Consider the following 14,105-nt stretch of genomic DNA (forward strand, 5'->3'; position numbering starts at 1 on the left):
CGCCTCAGCTGAGAACCTCTCCACCACTGACACCATGCACAAGTGTGTCTCTGCGTGCGTGCGTGTGTGTGTGTGGGTGTGCGTGTGTGTGTGAGAACATACTGGTGTGCGCATATGAGATGTTCCAGTAGCTTTAAACTAACTTTACCTTCACCTCGCATATCACGAGCCTGGAGATGTTTTTAAAAGGCAGGGAGCAAAAAGAAGCTTTTGACCTCTCATGCACATATGTCTATGTGCGTTTGCCACGTGTGTGTTTTCTGAGCGTGCTGTACAGACGCACCAGGCAGGGTTTCCGTCCTCTGTCACTCAGGAACAACAAGCCAATCATTCCTGGATGCTAAAATAAGCCGTCCTCCCTCCCTCTGTCCGTCCCGGCCGCCGTGTCTCGCCGCCTCACATGTGCTCCTCTCGTCAGCACCTCTCCCTCTGAAGAGTGACAGGAGGCAACTGAGTTGGGAAGAAATGGATGATGGAAGTCGAGAAAGCTTGAATAATGGAGACGATTTGAACTCCTGCCAATTGCGGATGATCTAGAAATGTTTAGAAGAGGTTTTAGCAGGGTGGGATTGCTGGATCCACACACTTTTTCAATCAAAAAGTCCCCCCCCCAAAAAAATAAAAGTAAAATAAAATAAACTTTTTATTGCATCTCTGTCTCTTGGGGAAAAAACAAAGACAAGTTTTAGGTATAACTCATTTAGTTAATTTGTAATGATGTTATTTGTTTGTATTTTTTCCTCAAATTGTAGTCACTAAAATACCAGAATTTGCACTTAACTTTGTTTGACATTGTTTCTAAATATTAAGTCAGGTATTGTGATCGAACGGTTACTTGTTACCAGAGCGGCTTCTTTCTAAAATTTACTTTTTTACATTTGAGTAATTTCTTGGACGGCTACTTTTTTCTTTTACTTGAGTTAAAATATGTCGAGGTAGTGCTACTTTTCACCTGAGAAGAATTTTTGGTGAATTAATGTTTAATTTGAAGGCCACAAGAGACTTCTAGACAAACAAAGTTAAGTGTTTGTATGATTTTAAGGACCTAAATAGTGAGGCAGCTGCTGTGGGGATTGGGTTGGGGACTTAGCCCCCCAGCTGCCTCCCCTGTAGATCCGCCCCTGACTGATGTCAATTAAATTACAAACTGTGAAATGAAACCAGAAGATTTATGTCCGTGCTGTTGTTACATCTATTACATTTCTGCTTTTTCTTCATACATGCTGTGTAATTCAGGTGGGAGAATAAATTTGTGCACTCCACAAACCTGGATTGAGAATTATTGATCAAATTAATTTAAAAAATAGGGGGGGTGTCCAGCAGTTTGTCAGAAACATGGCGGTGGCCGTATGGCGTTGTAAAGATGTTTGGGTTTTTTTTTTCTTCCTCAGTGACAGGAAATCTGGTCAGAGTTGATGGGGCTGTAGAATGTCAAATCAGTCAAATCCAATCAATGTAAATACTGTAGATGTTCAATATTAATTAATTTTACTCATCTAATGCAGAAACATATGTTTATTAATGTTTTAACAGTTTGTTGTTGGGTTTTATCGATACGTTCTGGCACAGTCGGCCCTTTAAAGACGTTCATGATCTTGATGCGGCTCAGAACGAAAATGAGTTTGACACCCCTGTGTTGGAGACAACGACCCCAAACATGCAACCAGAACTACTAGAGGAGTGGACTGAAAAATCAGGCCTGAAAATGGATGTCCACAGTCGCTCTATGCTCTAAGGTAAAGAGCGACTTTGGACGCTCTATACCTTAGGGGCATAGAGGTATAAAATGGACGGTTCTGCATGGACGGTTACGTCGAGTCTGACTTTGTCGGCTCGTGCATGTGCAGAAGCAGGGTGTCAGTTCTCAGGGATCCACATGAACTCTGAGACGATAAGGTCACACACTCGCTGACAACTCCGCCACCTGTTGCTACACACATAAATACACTCGTATCCACACACACTTTCCCACCCACATCAACATTTACCGCACACCCTCTCTCGAGTGAGTAGTAACTTCTGCATACTTTGAGGTATTAGCTTACATGACCGTTGCACAGTAAAAATAAAAAAGGATATATTTTTCTCTCTCTCGCTCTCTCCCTTTTTGTGCTCATGCGTAGTTTCTTATCTGCTTTAGATAAGAAACTAGCCGGTGCTCCGTTTTCGGCCTCTCGGGCCAAGGTACACATATTTTCATCTTAAATGGCCTGTGACGGATTGTAACTGATTCGTGTTAATAAAACCACACGCGGTTATGTGAACAAGGAAGGCCACAAACGTCATATTAACAGATATTATTTTATTTTGGCTTGAAAAAGATCACAAATCGTGTCGACCTCCGCAGGCTGTCCGTGGTTTGACTTCAAAGAAAAGCCGTGGGTCAAGTTTAAAGGTGGACGTCCGTGCACCTGACCCCAGCCTGAAGAGCAAAAGCAGGTGCACCGTTGATTTTTTTCCTTCTTTCTTTTTAAGTGCGAAGGCTCTTTGTAAACACGTCTGCTCGTCCAGCCGTCCTCCTCCGAGTTGCGTCCACGTGGAGGTGGCTCTCTCTCCAGGAAAGCTGTGTTTTTCAAAGAACTGAACCGAGCGGGCGTCTGTCCTGACCAGATGTAGAGTAAGCAAATTAGTTTGTTATGTGTATTTTTACAACAGTTTAGTCCAAAACAGGGAGATCTCAGATGGTTTCTCATCAGCATGATGTCATCTTGTTAACATTTGTCAAGGCCCAGATGTTGGATAACAAGAAGAAAAGAGGCTTTGGTGTGTTTTTTAGGCCAAGTGGTGAAAGAGCCCTGCCTATAGTGTGTGTCAGTACAAACTCAGGCATGTGGCGTTGTAGCAGTTCAGTCTAAAAACAGAGAGAGCTGTGTGGGCATCATGAGGTCTTCTGCACAGTGGTTGGTGCAAACAAAACAAAGACATAAAAAAGAAAGAAACAAATATTTTAACAAATGAATTATCGTTCTTGTTTTTGCAAGTGGCGCAAACCAGAAGGGGCTCCGCGCCTCGTCAAGGAGTTTACACACGAACTCAACCAAAGTCAACCAGATAAGACGCTACTGTAGCCCCTCTCGGATTCCCGTCAACCAATAAACACAGAGCGATTCCTCCCCCTCGGTTGGTCACAGTGATTTCACGTCTGGTTCAGAGATGTGCAAGTGGCAGATGAAACGTTAACCCCCCCATCTCAGTCCGCCTGCACCCTTCAAGCTCCGTCTTGAAAGTAACTGTGGTGAAAAGGTCTACGGTTAATGTGTTGGGGGGCTTCCTGTCAGGAAATTGAAGTGCTCTCTTTGATTCTCTGGACCTGCCCAGATTTTGCCCCGTCCGTGTGTTACTTCCTCACACACTCCTCCTTGCGCCGTACAAGTAACTTACAAGAACCGCGCCCACAAGATAGGAAACTTTCCCCAAATAAAACTTTGAGACGTTCATGTGTTTATTTGATCTGTCCTTCTTCTCAGGTCAGGTACACGGGAACTCAATTCATAGAATGCTCTGGACCAAAAGACACTTGCACCCGTAGGAGGGTGTAACCAGCTTTTCCTGAAAAAAGCCGGGGTTAAATTCATCCCATATGGGCTGTGACCTGCGATGCACCGCCTCCTGGCTGGCTACCTGCCACTCCTAAAGTCCGGGAGTCGAACAGGAAGCCCTGCTGTCCTCCGCCGAGCACGCCGAGGCTGTCCGTTAAAGTCCCGCTGGGAGACGAGCCGTGAAACGGACTCTGGTGGCTGGCGGTGGCCATCTTGTCGGGGCTGGCAGCGAGACGTGGCGAGGGCGGGAATGTGTAGCCGTACAGGCTGTAGGGTGGTGTGTGGAGGCGCAGGCCGGCGTAGCCCTGCGGGGCAGGGTTGGATAGGTAGCCCAGCTGAGCCGCGGGAAGGGCGAGGGAGCGGAATCCTTCACCTTCGTAGCCGGACGGACCTCTGGGAGGGGGGAACGGCTCGGGGGTGTTGCCGTAGCAGTGGAGGGGGTGCGTGGGCCGACTACAGCTGTAGTCCGGAGGGCTGAGAGGGCAAACCTGGAAAGGCGACGAGCACGGGGATGTGGAGAGCAGATGAGGGGGTGTTCCAACTCCTCCGTGAGTTCCTGGGATTCCTAAGGAGGAACCAAAGTCCGATTACAGCTCAGGTGTTTTGGTAAACAGTCAATTTAAAGGACAGACTGAGATAATTACCCAGATAGAATGAGCTGACCCTTTTGTCTTCTTCTATGTAGTAACCACTCAACCATGATTTATAAAAGGATTCATGACCTGTGAACTTCTTCACATTGCAACCAATAGATGCAACAGAACAATAAATTGTAGAAAGAACAGTTTTCCCATTCATTCCCGATCTCAAATTTGTTGTTAATTCGTATTCTGGCTCTCTGAGTCATTTACTTTCTAAAACCACCTCTAGCCACAATTGCAGCTGAAAGTCTTGGGGAGTGTGGCTACCACCTTTCCACAAGACAGAGTTTTATTCATTCTTCTCAAAATAGCTCAAGCTTAGTCAGTTTGGATGGAGAGCGTCTCTGAAAACCAATTTTCAAGTCTTGCTTCATGATGCCAGTTGGATTTAGCTACATTTTGTTGTAGCTCTGGCTTAGAGGACCTTCATGCTGGAAGGTGAACCATTGTTCCAGTCTAAAGGTTTTTACTGCTGGTTCCTGCATACAAATGCATTCATGATGAACCACAGGGTTTCCTCCAGGGTATTATAAGCCTGGCAGGCCACCAGGCCTTACTTGTGCCCCCACCAGGCTAAGCATTGCTTATTTATTTAAGTCTTTTCTAAATGTTTGCATTTTTTAAGACTTTATAGGTGGTGTTCAGGTATTAATCATCCAATCTCTCAACAACACATAACAATCAAGGAATATTTTCCAATTTTCTGTCAACTTTAAACATTTTTAAACTCACAAACATGCCGCGCCGCTGGATGACTGCCCTGGCACCCAACTATTGGGCTTAGCAAGTTTTCTGAGGGAAACCTTGTTTTTCCTTCTAATTCCCAATTATGAACTACTTTGTTCAGGTTGCACATCTCGAAGTTTGTGACAAACATTGAAGTGCTGTGAACAGTTGTCTAACCCCCACTGTCTGTACAACTACATATGGTGGTTCAGACTGGACCTTTCTCATTGCTGTGGAGCACATTGTTCGTTGCCGTTACCTTGCTTGGCCATCCCGGGGATGTCCTCGAACGTGAGTGTTCTCAGAGACGGACGCCAGAACGCGTAGGACTCCACTAACGCCTCCAAGCCCATCCTGCAACACAAACAAAACGCCCCCTTTTAACTCAAACACCTCTGAGCTCGTCTCCGCCAGCCCCCTACCCCAACCGTCTTAGCTGTAGGTCACGCTACATGCCAACCACCTGGCGGCCATCTTTAGTCGCCCGTGGGGCCTCCCTTGGCATCTCCATGGAGACGCTAGGTAATGAGGAACATAAACGCCACACTGCGATTGGCTGCTGCCCGTCGGGTGCTTGGAGGTAATTGCTTTCACACGGCTTTTACGGGCGAATCAAGACGAAGGAGCAGGAAGCCGCAGCAGCGATTTATGAGGTGGGACTCTCCTCCCCCCCCCGTCCTCTCCTCCTCAATCTGAGGCTCCCTCCCTCTAGGTAGAGCAGAGGGTTGCTGTGGTGGTGCTCTGTTACCGCTCGTTAGCATGAGGATAAAAGTACTCCCTCCACCACCACCACCCTTCAACCCCACTCCATCCCACACAGGGTTGTAGCCTCGGTGATAATTTAGACAAGCTGCCCGGAGCGGTTCTGTGAGCTCTAAGGCAGCCTATCAGAGCCGAAGTTTATTTAGCAAACTGCTTAAGTCTTCCTGTAATATTTAAGGGGAGGTTGTTTTTTTCCCCCTTCCCCCCCCACAACCTCCCTGAGTTCAACTTTTATAGGGTCAGCTGCCAAGGTCTCTGGGTTATCCAGCTCGCTGTTCTCTACCTTTCCACCCGCTCCAATTTTCGGTCTCACACATTGCCTCTGCTTTTCCCTTCTCCTCCTCTCTAATGATTTCTGCGAGGCCTCCGGGGAGTGGCTGTTTGGAGAGACTGCTGGAGTTTTACTGCCGTGTTGTTTTAATGCAGTGTTTATATATGTTTAGAAAATGTGTTTATACAGATTTTCCTCGGGACACTCTGCAAGTTTTATTATTCCGCGTTGAGGTCAGCTGGAATCCGACGCTCCATTAAGTTTTGCAGCTAAAGTTTGCTTTTTCCCCGTTGGAAAACATGCACGCATCTTTGTCAAAATTACATCTCATTTTCGGATAACGCTTGACGGCTGGCCCCGGAAGATGTGGCGGCGCTTTTCGCTGCTGCTTGGGACAAATCTGGTGCGAGCACTGGACGGTTTTTGTTTGAAACAAAAAAAAAATATATATATATAATAATAAAATAAAGATATGCCTAACTTTTTTATTCCTCTCCTGTGGAATCAGAATGGAAAAGGAACAAGAGGAATCCGACAGAGCCAGAACAGAACGCAGTCGTGCATGTCGTACCCCCTCCTCCCTCCTCCGCCTCCTAATGGACTAAATAGTGTGCAAATCTCTGAGGTTAAAATAAACTCACCGGTTTCTGCCAGAGTCTCTGAAGCCTTTGGCAAATGGGTTTCTGTCAATTTTCAGCCTTGTAATCTGAAAAACAAAACATGACTCTAATTATTTCCTTGAAAATCTGTCTGCGATAATATAAACTGTGTGATGAATTTTTTTTTCTCTCTCTCTCTCTCTTTTTAAACAACCAAAATCATTTCTCTCTCTATAATCATTCAGTCAGCTCTGAAAATAAATACATTTATTCTTCTAAGGGAAGTTTTCTGGCAGAGAAGATTATTTTTTTTTAAAGTTATGCATCTGAGTGGAGCAACGAAGGGACCTGATCAGACGGTGGGTGGTGTTTAAGGCCCAACGCCGTGACCCGGATCAGGAGGGACTTTTATAGGCGTCTCCAACGTGTTCTGACTTCAGCCATCATGCATTCAGAGCTGACCCACTTCAGCTAACCCTCACGCTTAAAAACGTTCCTTATGCTGGGCAGCATGTAGAGAGCCCAAACACCGTTCTCAACAGCTGGTTACACACTCTCAAAAAAATGTTTTTTAAAATAAAACAGCTAGACGACAGCAATCTCTCTCCCTCATTTTTAGTTATTTTAAGCAACAGCCAAAAAGGGGATTTATTGTTACAAGTGCTAAACTTTTACGTCACACTCATTCCTACTGCTTTAATTCAAAGTTTTAGTTTTTGCAAGCTTTACGGACAACTATAGCTATAGCAATGCCCCTCCTACACCTGATGCTGCACATTGCCAGTCAGCTGGCTGGAAGACGACTACTACTACTATGTCTTTCTATGTTTTGCAATAAAAGCAAGTTTGGCTCTTTGGAAATATTTTCAGTTGTGAAGGGAAAAAAGGGGTGAAAGGCTCTTTTTAAGCTAACGGCACACATCTGGCAAGCTATTTTAAAGTAAGCGTTTGGGTGTTTTGGAGTGATGTTCTGTGATGTTACTTTAAGTAGAGGTTTCCTCGCTATTAGCCAGGTTGCAGTGGATTTGCAGACATCTTTGTCCTCTTAGTGGTGGTAGGCTAATGGCTAATCAGACAGATCCCCATTTTAGTTGGTTTTAGTGTAATAAATAAAGCTTCTCGAACTGCAAAGGTTTATACCAGTTAGCGGCTATTAACCGTCCACACTTTCACTGTCGCTGTTTCTCAGCCCAACAACATTCTTGTTGCTATGCTAAATTTAGGGTGGCTGAGGCTGCCTGTTGTGTGAATCACTTCAGTGGCGTAAGTTCACCAATTGGCTTGTAAACTCCTGGGGTTTTGTTCCAGCCTGTCATTTGTGCAACAGCATCAGAGATGGTGAGTTCCAGTGCTTCTCCCAGGTCTCCTGGACTCGCAATCAGCCCATAAGCCAGATTGATAAACATTAGTTACTAAGTATTGACAGGAAATCTGTCTGACTACATGTTAGCCTTCCACGGCTAACATCTATGGAATGAATTTATTCATTTCTCTATATGCTCATAGCAATATAGCATCTGTCTGCTACAGGTATGCTAAGGGAACTGTTATCTATATATCACCACAACAAAACATCATTTCAGAAAATCTGATCTCGGTCTTAAAGAAGCCAACTGCAGATAGCAACCTGAGCAGGCAGCCTTGCTAATCATCATTAGCTCATATTATTAGGCTAATATCAACTTGTTTCTACGCTATAAAAAGCAGAAAGCCAAGATGGTCTAAAAATCTGTACAAAACACGTTTGCCTGAAAAGCACGGTTAACATTAGCCGTTTCTTCTTCCATCTTTTTGCTTGAAATATGCAAAAGTATGAATGGTTGCAATTCAAAGAGAATCTCATATAACACAAGACTGGTTACTGAAGTTCCATTTTAGCCAATAAAAGTGGCCGATGTTGCTTTTCATTGAACACTGTCGTGTGAAACTCCAAAGTGCATTTTTCAGATTTCATCGTTCACTTCGAGTTTCCAACCTATGTGCGCCACCTGTGTAGGATCGGATGCTGGCGTGGATGTGGTCCGTACCTGCTGGTTCTGATATGCCGTGACGGTGGTGAAGACGGTCTCGGGGAAGGAGAAGGTGCGCGTTCCCTCCCCCACGGGGATGGCTCTCACCGGAGATAACTCCTCTCCGAACTCCTTGTGGATGACGTGGACCCGGGGTTGGTATTTGTGCATGGAGTGCAGAATAATCTGAGCAAAAACAGAGAAAAGGAAGACTTTGTCTTTCTGACAGCAATGGAAAAATGAGGTGAGAATGAAATTATCCAGAGTTCAGTTAGTAATAGTTTGTTTTTTTCCCCCTTAAAAATAAAAACACTCTCCAGCTGCGATTAGGCATATTGCAGAACGTAGCATAAATTTGGGGTCCTCTGAAAAACACGTACATGTCCCTGGTCGTCCAGCTCGTTGTTGGTCAGCTTGAGCTTGTCAAAGCTGACAACTTGACGCATCCAAGTTTCTCCTGAGGCCGGAGAGTCCGGGTGGATGTACACCCTGGGGGGCACGGGGGAGTCGGCGTTTCCCGCTACCATCCACTTGGAGCTGTGATACACGTACCTTCACAATTCAAACACATGAAACGCACATTTTAATCACACTGTCCATTTCCAGGATTTTCTTCTTTTTTTTCTCACCACATGTTGCCAAATTCAAAGACTTTGGCATTCATTACTAATTGCTGCACAGATTTAATCACGTCACATTTTTTTTGAAAGGATTTATTTCAGGGCCTGTGCAGCTGATTTCATATTTATTTTACTTTTAATCTTGCGAGGAACTAAAACAAACGACGAAATGCTGTAAAGTTATCAGCTTGATGCAGTGTGGTTTACAAAAACCATTCCATGAAGTCACAGTAAAGAATGCCACATGTTTTTTTTTTCCACCTCAAATTGTACAACGTCAGACTTAATAGTGTTTCTTGAAAACTTGCCATGTTTGGTTCAATATTGATCAATTAAAATGTGACATTTACTCAACACAGTTGTTGGATCCAGTCGAAGAACCTTATTTTTCATTTATACCAACTTATTATTACCAGGTTTTTCCTCTTCTGTTATTATTCTATCCATGTGTTTTAATATTTCAAATGTACGTCTGACATAACTTCCTTCTGGCATCAATAAAGTGTTCTGTTGATATTACTAACTGTAATAAATGACTGGGATAAATTGGTTGAGTTGAGATAAAACAAGTGTTTTATCAAAGAAAAAAGTGAATGATGGAAACTGAACACCTACTAAACTAAACATTCCGAATAATATATATATATATATATATATATATATATATATATATATATATATATATATATATATATATATATATATATATATATGTAACCTAACTTGCAGACTGCATCCTGCACTCTTCATAATATTAAGAACAATTACAGTAAGAACAAAATGTGACCGAGCAGAGAGAGGTCTGCATTTCTCCGGCGCCCCTCCAGCGCTCTTTTTCAGGCTCGGTTGGGAACTCGTCTTCCAAGATTATACACTCGTCACTCCAGCACGCAGCTAAAAGTGCATTCACACATAAACGGCTTGTGAAAGTCTGGAATGGCAGAGCCAGTTAACACGCAGAGCCTTGGCCGCGCCGGCTGCGCTTTCAGAAGGACTTTTGTTGGTTTGACCCTCCGGGTTCGAGAGGTGAGGCGTCCAAAAGGCCCTCTCTTTCCAAACGGGACGGCAAAACCGCCGTGACAAAAAAACCCTGCTGCCAAGCGCCATTTGTAGCGAGACACGAACAGGAAGAGACAGAAAAAGAGAGAGGGGGGGCTGGACCTGTTCTGCACAGCTGAAAAATATCTGATTTGTCCCCATCATTCGTTTTACTGAATTCAAACTACTTCAGTCCTGCAGCCTCAGTTGCCATGTCCGACTGAAGGCTTCATTATGGGATCACGTGGGTCCCTGCTGCGTGTTGGGTCGGCTCGTTACCTGTATCGCTTGTTGTCCACGGGGATTATATCCATGGCAATGTAATACTGCTGATGGGGGTCCAGGCCCGAAATCTTCACACGCATGGCGGGGAACATCCGCCTGCGTGGAAGAGCAAAACATTTTATTTTATTTTATTTATTTTATGTATTTAGTTTTTTTGCGTCAAATTTGTCGAATAATAACTCTACTTCTCTTTCTTACAACAATAATAAGAATAATAATGTTTTTATTTAGAACGTGATGTCTATTCCACTTTTTCGGACTTTTTAAATAAAAGCAAAAAATTTACTATTAAATTTCTTTAACGATGCAACAGAAAATGTTGAGATTAAAACAATACTATTTGGATAAATAATTATTTGATTGTAACATATCTTACAGTTTTGCTGTAAAATACAAGCAATTATCTTTTCTTTTCTTTTCTTTTTTTTTTTTTTTACATTTTAAGTCTTTTGTCAATTAGAGCGCCAGATGCAGCTGTTAATCGTCAGAGTTAATTGACCTGCCTCAGTTCCTTCCCACCACATCTCCCGTCCTCACCGTCCGGCCTTGGTGATGATCATCTCCGTGCCGATCTCGTGGAACCTCTTCCACAGTTCCGACCCCTGCAGCTCCACGCTGGTCTCCTCTCCGCCGCCGGTTCCGGGCGCCGCCGCGCACTGCGTGGATGCGGGCTGCGGGCTCTCCAGCAGGGCGTCCTCGCTCTCTGCTGCAGCCGGAACGAGGGCAAGATTTTTTTTATTTTCTTATATAAAATTCAGGGGGTTTTTTTGTCTTGTTTTTTTTTTTGTTTGTTTGTTTTTTTACACGATTCGGTTGGTTAGCATCACGCACCCATAAGTCAGGCATTACGCACTTACTAGATTACAGTAAAAAGCAAACAACTTTACAACCGGAAAGGGTTGTTATGTGCAACCCCATAAGCTAGTTTTTTTTGGAGATTCCAAAAAGTTGCAGAAGTGACTGAAAGGACAGGATAACAAAATTATTTATAGAGTTAATATAATATAATATAATATAATATAATATAATATAATATAATATAATATAATATAATATAATATAATGACTTCAAGCTGTCGCAGTAAGGATGCCTAATTATATCCAAATTGTGGGCCGGTGTCTTTCCATATGTTTCATGCTGCTATGTTTCATATGGCAGCATGTGTTTACTGTGTTTACTGTGTTTACTCCTGGCATTATTTGCACGTATCCAACGCAGGTCTGTCTGAGTGGTGCGAGTTCATGCAGTTTAGACATTGGCTCGATAAGAAGCCAAGCCCCCGTTAACCTCTCCGAAAACACTCCAGGTCCCCCCCACCCCCCCATTTGTCAGGCGGTTTCTGCTTCCTGCAGGTCCTGCACTATTCTTTCCATCGCTTTGTCCCGTCTTTATACGCTGCTAATTGGCGTGTTTATGATAGCTGCATATCCCATAAACCCTCTCGCATTAGTCACACGCGGAACTTCTGTTTACTGGGCCAGTGGAGTGATGGCATTCTCATATTTAGAAGTGTGACAAGTGGTAATATGTTTACGTTTCTGCTCCTGATTCCTGTTGAAACCAGGCCTGAAAATACATCATCTGCAACCTACTGTTAAATAATTATTTTACACATTATTATTATTATTATTATTATTATTATTATTATTATTATTATTATTATTATTATTATTTGCTTACGGGATCCGTCGCTTGTACATTCAGCCTCACTGCCCCGGTCGCTGCTGCACGCTCTGCCGCCTCTCAGTGCCGGACTCCCGGTTAAATCCGAAACCTCGTTTCCACCCTCGTAGCCGCCCGGGGACGCCGCAACATCCTCCCCGCTCGTCCTGCGTCGCTTTTCCGCCCCGATCAACGCCTCCACGGAGAAGGCGTGCGCCTTGACGCTCAGCGCGCACGGGGACCTCCGCTTCTCTGCCATGCTCCTCTCCGTCTCGCGGGCAGCAGGGCGAGGCACAAACGGCGTGGCGAACTTGCAGGGGGAAGTGAGAAAAGTTCAAACTCAGGCGCAGACATCTACAGAGGCTCTCCACCCGGCGGCCGTCGGCGGAGGACAGTTTGTCTCCGTCTTGTACCGAGAAACACGAGAGGGACCAGAGCTGTGACAGCGTCTCCGTTATCCGTATAGGTTAAGTGCTGACTTTTTTTCTTTTTTTTTCTTTGTGGGGAAAGTGTCAACAGCGGAGCTTAGAGGCGCTCCGGAGAGAGGGAGCTGTCAATCCCAGAGCAGGGCAGCCAATCACGAGCGATTTCGGCCCCCCGGAACTTTCTCTCCACCCCACCCCACGTCCCGCCCGCTGTGGGGGCCGCCCGTGCCGCCTTTTGTGGTCAGAGCGGAGCCGGTGAATGAATCATGTCCTCGGGCGGAGGAGAGAGCTCCAGGAGCGGCCCTCCGGAGGCACTGCGCGCATTTTCACACTGCGACCCGACGTGCTTTGCATATCTGGCCATTAGAACCTCCAGCACGGTGCTCTCTACTTGCGATTGGCCCCGACCTCACCTCAGGAATAGGAGCGTTTCTCGCAACCCAAACTCGTCTTGTACGTACAGCAGGCCTGCTAATAGGAAGTAAAACAATTGCAAAAAAAAAACAAAAAAAAAAACGAAACATTGTTATAATATGCGGATAAGATATTTTGGGGCTGTTATTCCTAGTTGACTGCAGCATTTCCTCCATGTTGGGAAAAAAAATAAATAAATCACATTTTACGATGTTATATGAGCACGCAAGCGTCGTCGACCCTTGTTAACAGAACATAACAGTTTAATGATAAATGCGCGCGTTGTCTCTGCCTTACAAACCGCGGTGTAACTAAGCAAATGTCCGCGATGTGAACAACGATAAACACAAAATGACACATTAGAGACAATAGAGCAAAGAATAAAGGTTTCATTCGGAATGTATGTGGCGTTCAAGTGCAAAGAAATCAACCCGGATTATTGCTGCTTTTGTCTTTAATTTTGTCAACAGTTATTCATCATCATCGACATTATTATTATTATTATTATTATTATTATTATTAGTTCGTGTCCCGCCCATCGCCCAATTACAGCTGGAGAAAGGCACAAGCCCCCCAGACAACCTGCAGGGTAATAATAATAATAATAATAATAATAATAATAATAATAATAATAATAATAATAATAATAATAAATACATAAATAAATAAACTGACTAAACAAAACAAACCAAACAAGAAAAACATGAGTGTGGTGAAAAACTTACTCTTGGGAAGGTTTAAGATATTAGCTGTTTGTAAATGTAATGTTAAATAATGTTTACACTCTGACAGTCCTACATAAACGTTTAGAGTTTAATTAAAGATGGCGGCCTACAGTCAGCTGCTATTCTCCTTCTTGGTGTCCAGCAGACACAGGCACGACTTTGGTTGGCGACAGTGTCTCTTTAAAGCAAAAACAGAAAAAAGGAAGGTGTTTGCATCCAGATTTTTTTGTGCTAATAAAGTCAGACTGGATGGAAAGCTCGGTTTCTTAACCCTGAAGTAGTTAACGCGTATGAATACTCGGAACACTCAGATCGGAAACCTTGACATGAGTCAAGGTTTTCTATTGAGAAAGGGTTTTACACCTTAACTGTAAAACATTTTTTTAGC

The 14,105-nt window shown here is 44.0% G+C and overlaps 1 protein-coding gene across 2 annotated transcripts; it reads right to left on the reverse strand.

Moving 5' to 3' along the window:
- Nucleotides 1-2,282: 2,282 nt before the first annotated feature.
- On the reverse strand, nucleotides 2,283-12,700 carry tbx18 (T-box transcription factor 18). Of its 2 annotated transcripts, none has more exons than XM_032586221.1 (8): nucleotides 12,172-12,700; nucleotides 11,028-11,193; nucleotides 10,485-10,586; nucleotides 8,928-9,099; nucleotides 8,566-8,733; nucleotides 6,581-6,645; nucleotides 5,166-5,260; nucleotides 2,283-4,104 (listed from the first exon to the last, which is right to left on the reverse strand). In XM_032586221.1, the coding sequence occupies exons 1-8, from the start codon at nucleotides 12,410-12,412 to the stop codon at nucleotides 3,572-3,574; spliced, it is 1,542 nt and encodes a 513-aa protein (XP_032442112.1). In that variant the 5' UTR covers nucleotides 12,413-12,700; the 3' UTR covers nucleotides 2,283-3,571. The 2 variants fall into 2 exon arrangements, with proteins under 2 accessions (XP_032442112.1, XP_032442111.1); XM_032586220.1 differs by having other exon boundaries at nucleotides 11,028-11,196; nucleotides 12,172-12,699.
- Between the last annotated feature and the right edge of the window lie 1,405 nt (nucleotides 12,701-14,105).

The sequence above is a fragment of the Xiphophorus hellerii genome, chromosome 15, assembly GCF_003331165.1.
Source record: "Xiphophorus hellerii strain 12219 chromosome 15, Xiphophorus_hellerii-4.1, whole genome shotgun sequence".
Lineage (NCBI taxonomy): Eukaryota > Metazoa > Chordata > Actinopteri > Cyprinodontiformes > Poeciliidae > Xiphophorus > Xiphophorus hellerii.

Excerpts from the sequence above, each read along its gene's own strand:
- tbx18 (XM_032586220.1), bottom strand. The coding sequence starts at position 12,412 with ATGGCAGAGAAGCGGAGGTCCCCGTGCGCGCTGAGCGTCAAGGCGCAC. Across the intron at positions 10,587-11,027 it reads ATCATCACCAAGGCCGGACG|GCGGATGTTCCCCGCCATGC; the intron begins GTGAGGACGGGA and ends TCTTCCACGCAG. Across the intron at positions 5,261-6,580 it reads AGAGACTCTGGCAGAAACCG|GATGGGCTTGGAGGCGTTAG; the intron begins GTGAGTTTATTT and ends TTTGTGTTGCAG.